Source organism: Anguilla anguilla, chromosome 5 (assembly GCF_013347855.1).
Source record: "Anguilla anguilla isolate fAngAng1 chromosome 5, fAngAng1.pri, whole genome shotgun sequence".
Taxonomy (NCBI): Eukaryota; Metazoa; Chordata; class Actinopteri; order Anguilliformes; family Anguillidae; genus Anguilla; species Anguilla anguilla.
Window position 1 is genome coordinate 13425829 of NC_049205.1, and position 12843 is coordinate 13438671.

A 12843-nucleotide genomic window follows, 5' to 3' on the forward strand; every position below is an offset into this window, starting at 1 on the left:
GAGATGCCAGGGGTGTCCAAGAAGAGGCAGATAAACACCACAAACCACGCCCTCCGATGGAATAGTGAATGTGAGTGCTGGAGCCACACTTTTAATAACGTCAATCACTCCCACATACTCTCCCAAGCACACACACACACACACACACACACACACACACATAGCATTCAGAATACGAATCTCTCTCTCCTCTCAAATTCAAAATCTTGCACGCTCTTATCGGCGGGGCTAACGTTCCTGCACGCGCTCACAGTTCACACACCTCTCAGCTGCCGGACTGTTCTGTTCATACTTACATAATTGTCTCTGGCGGACCAGCCAGGATAAAGCTGCATGTGAAGCTGCCTTTCCTTGCGGGCTAATTCATAATACTTGGCCTGCTCTTCGCGAGATAAAGCGTGCCACTGTTCCGTACAAGAGAGATTGAGAGAGGGGGGAGGAAAAAGAAAGAAGTCAATTACTGGCATGCACTTTCAAGTTCCCTCCAAAGAGACGCGTGCCAGTATTTTGGTGGGGGGAAAAAAATCCTTTTTAACTTCTAAATGATTTGTTTTAAAAAAAAGGGGGACATGATGAAGAGATTAACAAATGCAGGGAAAACTTTGATTTCATATCAAAACACTGGTTCCAATTTAACTGAGCGATTAAACAAAAAAAAAACAAAAAAAAAACGAAAGAACGATGTCAGCGAGCAATTACTCTGCGTAGCCGCAAATTGTGCTTTGCTGTGGCTCCCAGCCCGACCCACCAAAGCTTCACTTAAAGCATTAAACATGTTTAGTGGTTTTCTTTTAAATTCACAAAAAGAATATGTTTTGTCATCTCAAACCCGCCATTATCCAGGAAGTCTTTAAGCTAATTTCGCTTAAACGTCCGTTTGTCTACCAGTGCGCGCGCCTAATAGTTTGAGGCAGAGAAAACGGTCACGGCTAATCCCGCCTGCCGGTCCCCCCGCGGAGCCGCTGATGAGGCCCAGGCCGGCGGCTCCGGGGAGCCAGAATGGCGGAGGATCCACCCACCCTCCTTCCCAGTATCTGGTTGATGGCGGCGCTCTCCTTCAGCGTGCACTCGGCCACCACGTTGGCCCGCATCTCTTTCATGTACAACATGAAAGCGTTGAGAGGCTTCTTGATGTGAGGTCTTTTGGGCTCCTGCTCTTTTCTCTGTTCGTGCTGGGGTTTCCTACACAAACACATGAGGGGAGAGGACAAAAAAAAAAACCCCAGAAAGTGTAAAAAAAATAAATAATCACCATGGCAAACAATGGCTATTGTGGGCATGTGGGGCTGGGGGGGTGGATGTGAGGGGGGTGGTGCAGCCGTGGCGACAGTAATTCTGGGCCGTGTGTGAGAACGGGCCCGGCTTCCTCTTTGCCAGTGCGTGAGAGCGCTGCTGCGCTAGCTAGCCATGTGTCGCCCTTTAATTGCGTGCAGTTGTGTGCCTTCATGCAGAGAGATTACTTTAGCGGTAATGGCAAGCCAAGCTTTTCCCAGTCACGCTGCCAGTTGCTCGCTGGTTTTAACTGCCCTTGGTGAGAGAAGGCCTCTCTCCGCCCCTATCTCTGGGACAGCTTTGATTGCTGCCTGTGGCTAAATGAAGCGCAGCCTGTTATCGGCTGTGTGGAGCAGTAGGCCTTATCTCCCGCTTCTATCGTGGTAAGGAAAGTGCAGGTTCTGCAATCTGCTGGGCCTCAGTCTTGCTTTTACACACTCATTCTCAAATATATAAAAGTTTGCATACAATTATGCATACAGGGAAGAGATGGTGATTGGGGTGACTGAGCTCAGGGTAATTTGGGGTACTTGTCTGTACATTTGATGTGTCTGTATTGTGTGTGTGTGTGTGTGTGTGTGTAGGTGAGTGTGTGCGTATATGAAAGTAATCAACTAAATCTCTACAGCCAGATAATGTATGTGTTACTGAAATACAAATGTTCAAGAAAAGACAGAATAAAATTCTGCTACCTAAAGCACATTAATACTCCCTTGCATACTGCGTGGACACATAAGCAGATGTTGAGAGTCATTCATAACAAAGGTAAATATAAACATTATGTCAAACATTTCAGGGCTAATTGTCAGTGCTCCTCAATAATTCATACATTGAGCATATAAAAAACACAAAGATATGCCCGAGAAAAAAAAAACAAAAAACTATAAGTTGTCCTGTAGACAATGACATCACAGTGAGGGGTAACTCACATGTGCATGAGGTCACTGTCGTGGTTGGGTTCCTGCTTCACCTGGGGGTTGACGATGGCAGGGTGGGGAATGCCCGTGGCATGGGGACCTGGGGGGCCGGGCATCATGTGATGAGGAAACCTGAGAGGGAAGAGAGGAAAAGGGTGTGGGGAAAAGGAGAGAGAAAGAGATATTTATAGACCATCTCACAAGGTCTCTTGGTGAAAAAACAAAAGCAATTTCAGACAATGCAGAAGACTCCAAGGGAGCTACTCGTGTGTAATGAGCTCAACAAGAAGGAGAGAAAAGACTGAAAATCCACTCAAACACTTTCCAGTGCCGGGAGTGAGCAGAATGGTTTGGAAGAACTTTTTTAAATGGTTAAACTACTGTACTATTAAGCTACCGTTTTTTCACATCATGTACTTTGAAGAGTTCTTGTGGAAATAAAATACATTTCTTGGTATGGAATAAAAACAAAAAAGCTGAATGAACTCCTGTTTTCTTAAGTATTACAAGCGAGGGGAAAGAAATCCCTCTATCCATGGAAAGGGACAGAAATAGCACTCCCAAAACCACAAGTTTGAAACTGTGGCTTACTTTACCACCAGCAGGCTGCTTCCATGCAGTACACTAACCTGCTCCACAAAACCCAGAAGTGGGGCAGACTACAATGAGAGCACCATTTCTACTTCTGCTGTCCTCTGTAAGACATTCTTCGTACAAAAATGCATTTTGAATACAGTTTTTAAAATCTGCATTGCATTGGCACCTGGTATACTATGTTGTATCAAATGAAATCTCAGTGTGTTTGTAGTGAACAAGCTTGCAACAACAATCTGATGTGAATGGCTGGTAGAAACAGTTTAACTGCAGCTAAAATTCAAATGTGTGCACTAGGCTGAAGCAAGGCAACTTTCCGGGAAAGCCGTGACAATTTCATATAGCCACTGACAGCGCTGTACAATTTTAAAATGAGTTTATAGCGAAGACAGTCTCAGGTAAGCACCCACACATCCTCAGACCCCAAAATCACCAAGTGAGCTTGGGATACAGTGAGCAGATTTGGGTTCTGCTAAAGCTACCCTAAAGGCAAATACAAGCGCTGGGGGAGGAAGCAGTCTAGTGGGAGTGGGTGGGATTGGGAGTAGGGTGGGGCAGCCAGCTCCCCCACCCAGCTGAACCAGTCCACCTACCTGGCTGCAGGGTGGCCGACTGGGCGAGAGACTGAGCAGTGATCCCTAAATCCTCCCAAGATGGGGTACCCAGGCAGGCCCTGTGGGCCCGGAGAAATAGGGGTGGGGGGGGTGATAAATACCAGCCTGCCTCCTCCCTCTCCTCATCCATCCCCCCTCCCCGACTGGATTCTGCCTGTCCCATTCTGTGTGGAATGCCAGTCGTGAAAATCTTCAATAAGACCATTTTTCTATGGCGCGGAAAAAAACAGAAAGGGAGGTTTTTTTTTTTTTGGAAGGAGAAATTCTACTGGGCCCTTTGAAAAATCGAGTTGAAAAGGCACGGTCTTAACTCTGGGGGAGGGGGGAGGGTGGTCTGCTTGACATGTGGTTAACAATCTCAAGTCAGTGAAGTCAGGCGCTGGAACCTTCGCCTTTTAATATGCAGTGTTCCTCATCTGAGAAAATGTCCTGCTTGAAAATTCTCCATGATGCCGCCTACATTGCTCAACAGAATGAGGCACCCATTTAAAAGCTGAGGGGGGGGGGGGGGGGGGGTTGACCCCAAAGACTTACCATCCCAGTGGCGGGGTGATCTGGCCCACTCCGCCAGGAGAGAGGGGGTAGAAATTGGGCATGTCAGGGCCGGGGTGATGCCTGTGCATTCCTGGAGAAAGACACAAGCCCCTTAGACACCTCAAAACCCCACCTTTATCTGAACATATTCAATGCAAGTGAGCAGTAGATGTACCAGGATAGATGAAGATGTACTATCCCTTTTTATGGGCCTCAACACCACATAGTCCAGGAACCACATAGTGTCTGTTAGTTTCATTACACATTCCTCAGTTATTTATTATGATCTATACACTTTTAGTATAATGCAATTACAAATAATAACCACAAAAACAGTTGAGTGAACCACCCATTACACTCCAGCCCACCCATGTAAAGGAGTGTATTCTAATCAGCTAGCTAGCAAGACACAGTAACAACTTAGGCTGAGCATGATTTCAGTGGTGCTGAAGAAATAGTCTACTCAAGGAAATGTACATAGCTGAATCAGAGACTTCTTGCACCTGCTTCAGAGAGCTTCCCTAAGGGTGCCTATGATTGGGAAGTATGTGTTCAGATAAGAATGTGCTTTTTTATTTTATATATAAATAAATAAATAAATAAACACTAACGCAGTAATAAAACTATTTTTCAGGTTTTTTTTTTTTTTACCGGTGAGGAAACTGGCACTGGCTAAAGCGTTAAATTCTGCATTGTGAAGAAAAGCCCACCTGATATCTGTATCTAGCAGGTAAGCTAAATCAATGGCTAAGCAGATTGTCTTATATTAGAGGACTCACATTTTGTTAACAAGGCAAACAAGATTGTTAAAAAACCACTAACACTAACCCCCCACCCAAGGAATTTTCAGGTCCCAAGCCACTTAATAGATCTGCTAATTAACCACTGAATTTTAGAAGAGGAAAGTAAGTAGGTCAATTCAAGATCACAGGCACAAACACAAACAATAATTTTTCTAAAATAATTTTTTAGATTGTGAAGCAGGAATATAATGATGGCAGTAAACTTTGATATTTTATCAATGTAAATGCATTTTCATTATAAGCAGCAACGTTTTTGTTGTTGCATTGCTGTTTAGAGGTGAAGCAAGAACTTGACTGGAGGGTGGGTGCCGGGTGGAGGTTGGAGGTGACCTAGATGGTGGGAGTTGGACTGCTTGGGTTACAAACTTTTAAAACACCGTTCCGGAACAAGTAAGTGGAAAGCAAGCCCAGCGCAAATATAAGTTAGCTGTGTCAAACAGAGAAGAACAGGCCCTTCTGCACTCAGAATGGCTGAAGGGAAATGAGAGCTCTCCTGTTTTCAGCTGATTCCCCTCAGACTACAGAGCGTGAGGAAAATCTCCACCAAAGCCGATCACTGGTTAATTAAGGCTGGTTTCTTGGTACCATAATGCTCGGGCTTGATATGATTCATTTGGCCCATGACTGTCACTCCAGTTTGCACTAAGCTCTTCGTCAAGGCCATTCCTCTGGGCTTCAAGGTCAAGAGCTTTCTGCTTGTTGTAGCATTTAACAGGCAAAAATAAGGCCTGCTCTGAATGGATTCATCAAACTAGCATCCCCATTACAGAGCCCAACAGCCCTAAGAAAAGAAAAAAAAAAAAAAAAAACTCAACCGCCTCAAGATTAATGCAGACTCATAATCCCAACTGGATTCAAGATTTTCTCTGCCCCTCTTTTCAAAGTTGAGTCAAACAGCCTGCCCCCACGGAGAGGCGCACCAAGGGCTTTTATCTCCAAAGCCACTGTAGCAGCCCAGGGTTCCAGCATGCAGCACTAACCTCCCGCCACTAATCCCCAACTTGGGTTTCCCAGTACTCTGTTCTGGGCTGAGAAAGAGAGATGGAGGGAGGGAGGAGAGAGGGAGACAGAAGGAAAGAAAAAGAGAGGAAAGCAGGGAGCATTTCAAAATTGCACTGCCATTCGCAGCGAAGGCCCGTAATTACTACTTTTTACAAGACTGAGGCAGGAACCTCCAGCCACCAGCCACTTTCCTGGAGGAATACAGGATGCTCCTCAATCGAATTTGCTTTTCCACGAGGAACACTGCAGCAAAAGTGTAAATCGGGGCAATGAGTGCACTCAGCCAATAGCCTGGTTAAACAGGAGCAGTTGATATCTTTAAAACAAGTTCTTAAAAATATTTAATCATTCTTCTCTTGCTGGAGCCGAAAGCAAAACCTTTTTGGACATGTATAAAAAGTAGACAGCGGCCATGTTTGCTGGAAGAGCCAAAGAGAAGGTTGAGAGATGAGAAAAAAGGGAGTGAGGAAACGAATGGGAAAGGCTTCCACCAGTCTCATTTTCATCGTTACAGGGTTCCCATCTTCTTGCAGTTAAACGCCAGGGGACTTCATTTGCAGCTAATTCAAATGAAAGATTTATTTTAAATACGCTCTTTGCTGAAAAAGCTGACTGGAGCCAAGGTCCCGAGGATGCTGATCGATTCAGAATGAGGAGGGGATCCCTCTTGACTTCTCTCTACTCACATACTTACCAAATCGCAGACTGCCACGGCTACAGAGAACCATTAGAATATATCTTAAAGTAAAAGTTTCTCCCAAAGGGATTAATTTACCTTTACAGTTAGACATGGACTCTCGCTCTCACTCTCTCTCTCTCTCTCTCTCTCTCTCTCTCTCTCACACAAACACACACACGCACACGCACACAGGCACACATGCACACACACACAAGCACACACACAGACACACACACACACACATGCACACACATCTTCACTGCAACATAACATCCTGTAAGGTCTTTCCTGCATTTAAGTGCTCCTGTGCTTGATGTCAGTCAGAAAGGAAAAGGCTCATATGGAGCTGCGTGTGTGCTCTTGTGTATGTGTATTTGTGCATGTATGTGTGTGTGCATTTGTCTGAGTGTCTGTGTGCACGTCTGCCAAACAATACCCGGAGTTGCTCTGAAATGCCCCACCAACGCACCTTGTGTGCTTCCAGTGCCTGTCAGTTTACCTTGACATTTACTTAGAAAAGAAAAACGAAATAAAAGGCATGCATTGTTTGCTCAAGTGCAGACAACCACACACACTGAAATCGGGGAATGTGTTTTACGCAGAGGCATGGGGAATGACACGGTGGAAAATGTCAACTGTCCTAACCCTCCTCTTCTCTGAGCCATTCCGAGCAAACTCCCTGCTTCCAACTCTCCCTCTACAAGACTCTCCTCAGTGAAGCGCACTAAGTTTTGTTAACATGAAAGTGACCCACGTTGGCCCAGTAACAGTCAGCTGTCCTTCGTATCCAAAGGGAGAGATGCTTGACAATGAATATAAATTCAATACAATGAATATTACCAGTCCTTCACACTGGCAGCCGAGGTTCACCAGGACCTGCACGCACAGCTGAGGTTCACTGTGTGTTTACACCTGGTGTTTACTCAACCCAGTCCCCACAGCTGATATTCACTGTAATTTACCCTATGGTGTCCCCACAGCTAGGGTTTAGTCTCTCCCCTCCCCACAAATGGGATTTACCCAACCCTGTCCTCGCAGCTGAAGTTCATTGGTCCGGCCAGCAGAGGCACAGGAGAGTTTACCTTGTTTGGAGTTCATCTCTGGGGGGTGGTGTCCTGAATGGGGCCCAGGGGCAAAGTGTTCATCGCTGTATGTGATCAGAGGGGTCAGGGGGTGGACTGCATGGGACGGCTGGACCACGGGAACCTTGTTGGACTGCAGAACACAGAAGGAAAGGAACGTTGTCAAAAATTGAACACTTGAGAATGGTTATTTAAACCTTCAGGCGTAATATCACAGAAAGACTACTGTATCCACAGCTTGGATGAGTATTAATTTGCTGTAATTATTAAAAGGCATGGAAAACATTTGAGGTTTAGTTCTTTGCACCATTGTTCACGAGGGACAATCAAAGAACCGTCCACTAAATAAGACAATTCATTGATGTGCTGCGTTTTCCCGCCTGAGTGGGAGGATCGATTTTTTTCAACCATCCACAGAATGCTTGAATATCAAGCAATTCAAAATGCACATCCTTAATCTGCTTTGGCATCTATCGCCATCCGCCTCATTAACCGCCTGCCACCTCATTATCTCCTGTGTAACGTGGCCTCAGGCCTACTATTCTGCTACTTAATATCCCACACTATATGGCCAGGATTTAGCAAGCAACTACAGCCCCCACAACTACAGCAAGTGCTACACACCATGCATTAAAATTCAGCCATGTTATTTTTATATATATACTTTTAAACTCTGATTTTCCTTTCAGTTTTAAAAATAATTGCTTTCCTGGTACACATTAAGGCAGCGTGTGGTGTACATGCTATAAATATGCAACAGCCTTTCCCCTACACCACCAAACTTTGTTAAGGTCCAGAGCAGGCAGTTGAGAGGAAGGAAAATGGTTTATTTTAAGGAGGATAATGGCCCAGGAGGCAGACCTGGAGCAGAGGTCTTAGGTTTGTGATCAAAGCCCATCATTAGCGAGCGAATGATTCATTACCGGCACCCAGGACAGGGTTTAAGTGAAACGTCTCCTGTGGAACTAAGTATGGATAATCACGTCAGCGGCGGACCAGTCACACACTCCCGCCCTGGGGCTGGCCAACAAAGGCAGGACCTAAAAATCCAACCAAATCCTGAGAGAAATATTTTGGAGTTACCATTTCATCACAAATCTTCCACGAGGGCGCACATTTCTTTGCTTATCCGTACACATAAAATCCACCACAGAGAGTTGCCATTTGAACCAGCGCCCACCTTCCACGGTGGTTTCTGATGTCTACCTGCATATTGTTATGTTCTAACCTCATTTCCATTCTAAGGACAAACACCTGTGCTTATGCAAAATTCTGACCACACAAGAGAATGCCAAGCGTGCATGCCCCTCCCTCATAAAAACACCCCCATGCATGGGAGGGTTTTCAGCTTCATTGTGTGATTTCTGGACTGTTCCACGCAATTGACAGGCACCACCTTTACATTCATCATCCATTGACTGAGGTGCTGGAGCCTATAACAGCAGACAATTGGGGGAGAGGCAGGAATACACCCAGTTTGCAAGTCCATCACAGGGTACACACACCATTCACCCATGCACTCATATCTAGGAGCAATTTAGACTCTCCAATTAGCCTAACCTGCATGTCTTTGGACTGTGGCGGGAAGCCCATGAGGACACCGGGAGAACATACAAACTCCACACAAAAAGGCCCAGGCCGGGATTCAAACCCAGGACCTTCTTGCTGTGCGACAACAGTTCTTCCCACTGCACCTTCACAGCCTACCTACCACCTTTACAGCCAATCATATAACCCATTCCATCCATTCCTATACATCATGTGGTCTTCCCAAAAAGACTGCTGGTCCGCCTCACCCTTTCTGTCTGTGGGGGTTGGGGGTGTGGGTGTCTCTCAATGTGCTCAGTTGCTTGAACATTGTTTCCACAATGACAGCTTAAGACATTAAACATTGGGTGATCAGTGCTTATTTGTAGGTCTCTATGTAGAGAGTAATTTTTTTTTACCATGGATTAGTTGAAGAGAAACATTCCCCATGCAGCTTAGCTGCACATTAGGACCAGGCAATCTAAGGAAGCTAACTGATGACAGATGACACATTTAAGCCCAGCCACATTAAATTTGTGACAATGGGTCTTCCTGGACCGAATAAAACCTTCAGCTTTGATACTTTGGAGCCTAAGAATCATCTGGAAGACTGGAATCTGCCTTGGGGTGTGAATGAGCGCAGCACATCTACCAGAACAGACTATTAGAGAATTATTAAAACAGGAAACAGTTATTCCGGAATGAATAATGAAAAATTATGAGGACAAACTGATATGATGTTACTAAGAACATCTAAGAACAAAACCTAGTTCACCACACTGTTTGTAGTCCTACATAACACTCCAAGCCAGTGAAAAGCAAGGAATGCATGATGTCAGCCTCATCTGTCAGCCACAGCACAGACGTAACCAGCCCTACACCCCTGTGAACCAGGTCAAAGGTGGAAAAAAAATCATCTGAGCACGCTAAAAAAAGCGTAGCTTTAATAGGGCTTATCCTACCTTAAGAAAACGTATCAGCGACGAGGGCCTCCTTATTAGCGTCTGACCCACGCCTGGAGAAGCACCCGCATGCCACCGGTTGGCTAAACGATAGCATCCGCGCTCCTCTAATTTCATGCCTTTCAGCTCACATTTGCTTGCGTGTGGGAAGCAGATAAGAACCTTGAGGATTTTCATTTAAGCTTCAGTCTTGTCTTTGACTGGAGAAAGAAGAAGAACATGAAGGGGAGGGGCCGGGGGGGGATCTTCTGCTACCAGCAACATATATGCAAATAAGCTTCAGCCTCATGCTATGGCACTTTTCTGCCAGGCAGGAATAAAACAGCACAGAACCCCCCCCCCCCAAACCAAAAATCATATACGCACTTAAACACAAGCCTAAAACCACACAAGCAGATGTGTACACAAAAATGATTTTTCTTGTAAACAAGGTATAAAACTTCTGTGCTTGCAAAGGTTTGTGCTTGCCTTGCCTTGCCATTTTGTTAAAACGCCAAATAGACATTTCAAAATATAAAATTAAAAAAGGAACATGACGAAAACTTTTTCATAATCTTTCATTTAAAAATGTTGCAAGTTAAATCTGTTTTGGGCCCTCCAGCAGCTCGTTAGCATAAAGCCTGAGGCCAGTACCTTCAGCACACCCAGAGTCTGAGATGAGCAAGACAGCCCAGTCGTTCAGTGTTCATGCTGATCTGGGTCGCCGCGGGAAACCAGACAAGAGGGGTTCCTTGTCTCAGGGAGCATAGAGCGATAGCGTTCCCTGCCCCTAACTGAACGGGTAAGGGTCCTCATCTTCTTCCTCTACGCATAGGTCTACCTGCCTAGATTTGACAAGGTCTGTGAAATTCAATATGCTCCTCCCCCCCTCCCCTCCGCCCCCCTCCCTACTCCCCCTCCACTCTCCTGCACTTGACAAGGGAAAAAAAAACACTTTCCTAATCATTTTGGATTAATCCAAACAGGCTGTGAATGAAATGAAAGCGGCCCTGGGGAGAGGCAGGCGCGCGGCTCCGTAGCCAACGACAGCACCTCGCTTTCCAGACACACGCGGGGGAAAAAACACACCCGCGGAGGCTGGTCAGAAACTGAGGAGCGGCTAGCGCTTCCAGATGCTGCGGCCCTGCGCCTCAGACCACCGCACGGCTCATCGCTAATACCGCCGCGCTTTTTCCTCATTCCTCCGCCGCGGAAAGGTGTCGGACGGATACGGCCGACCGCGGCCTCGGGTCACACGGTGTCACGGTGACTCGTCCTCCATCGCGCCAGATGAGGCAGAGGTTCGAGGAGGTCTGCGGGACGAGGGAGGGAGGGAGCCCCGTTTTTTTGCGAAGGTCCTTTTTGTCTGTCGTTGTCGTCGAGCTAAATAACAGGCTCCGGGGTCCTCCTGTAAGTATTTTGGGAGAGGCGGCGCTGATTGAAAAGGAATGCTCCGTTTCGTGTTTTATAACTTGGCCCGGCTGCTCTGAGGTCCTTCAGATGTGGTTTTGGGGAGAGACTTCATTGTGCGGAACCGAAGCTGGCCAACAGCCGGCGGGAAACGCGGGCCTCGCCGGCCGCCTGGCTCGGCACGAAGAGAGACGCGCTCCGCCGGGCTGGGAGTGAGGGGTGCTGCGTGTGTGTGTGTGCGCGTGTGTGTGTGTGTTCGTGTGTGCGTGCGTGTGTGTGTGTTTGTGCGTGTGTGTGTTTGTGTGTGTGTGTGTGTGTGTGTGTATGCGTGTGTTTGTGCGTGTTCGTGTGTGCGTGCGTGCGTGTGGACCCTCCCCAGTCTCGCCCCGGGCGGCTCCAGGGCAGCCGGGCGTTCCGGTATCGGCTCGGGCGCAGACCGCGGTTTTTTATCAGCCCTCCGGCCGGCCGGCTCCTTTCATGTGCCGGGAGGCGGACTTCCAAACGAGCGAGAGCGCGCTGGCGTGCCGCGAGGCGGCGGGAGAACGCGGCGGGGGGGAGGGATGGGGGGGAAGGGGACTCCCGGGAGCCAGGATCAACGGCACTAAGCCCTTCAGAAGTGGACCGGTTGGCTGCGGGGATTCTGGCTGAGGCGCTCAATTACAGATAGGGCCGGAGCTGGGAATCGCGGCCAGACTCTCCGCCACAAACCCACAGCCAACCCCCTCCCAACGACACTCGCACTCCTCAAACTTTCCCCCCCTATTACCAGCCCTTTATACCGGAGTCAATTATCCTAGTTTGCGGAGTGGGAAATGGGAAGCCAGATTTTAATAACAATTACTTCCCAGTTCTGCAATTTATATGCAATGAGGGTTCCTCTCGCCAGTGGCTACAATGAGCACTAAACCATGCAAGGGATTTTTTTTTTTTTTTTACAGTTGGGAGTACTGAGGCTACAGTACATTCTGATGTTGGTAAATATTTCTAATATCTCTCCTCATGCAGAATTCCCTTGGTCCTGTAATTATCTTTTCACCCGGTCACTCTCCAGGATTCCCTGTATCCAAGCATGCAGCCTCTAACAGCATTAATTCAGGTACACAGTGCAGTGCCATTGAGCAAGATGATGGCTTTAAATGTTCTTAGTGTACTAAAGCAAGAACACAACCTTAGTCTCAAAAGAAAAAAGGCTTGAAATATGTACAACAGCTGGGAACATGTATATGCTCAGTACGGCTTCAACATGAACAGCGCTCATGTATTAGAGAGATTGCAAAACTTACAAGTAACAGCTAATTTTTGAATACTGCCAAATTCAGTAATAATTTAGCAGAATTAAGTAGCAAACTTACTGCATGGACTTCAGAGTAAGAAGCTGCTTCCTTATGACCAGGTATGAAAAAACACAGCTTTGTATATTTTACATGGTGATTATTCCCTGTTTAACTGACCTGCTGGCATGCTCAGA

The 12843-nt window shown here is 46.7% G+C and overlaps 1 protein-coding gene across 4 annotated transcripts in view; it reads right to left on the reverse strand.

Moving 5' to 3' along the window:
• The window catches only part of lef1 (lymphoid enhancer-binding factor 1), a 42923-nt gene that overhangs the window by 8379 nt on the left and 21701 nt on the right, over positions 1-12843 (reverse strand). For all 4 annotated transcript variants that reach the window (XM_035416548.1, XM_035416544.1, XM_035416547.1 and 1 more), the window contains exons 4-8: positions 7498-7630; positions 3932-4022; positions 2202-2321; positions 1020-1182; positions 297-404 (exon numbers count right to left, since the gene is read on the reverse strand). In XM_035416548.1, the coding sequence (XP_035272439.1) occupies positions 297-404; positions 1020-1182; positions 2202-2321; positions 3932-4022; positions 7498-7630 (615 nt within the window). The remainder of the gene's footprint in view (positions 1-296; positions 405-1019; positions 1183-2201; positions 2322-3931; positions 4023-7497; positions 7631-12843) is intronic.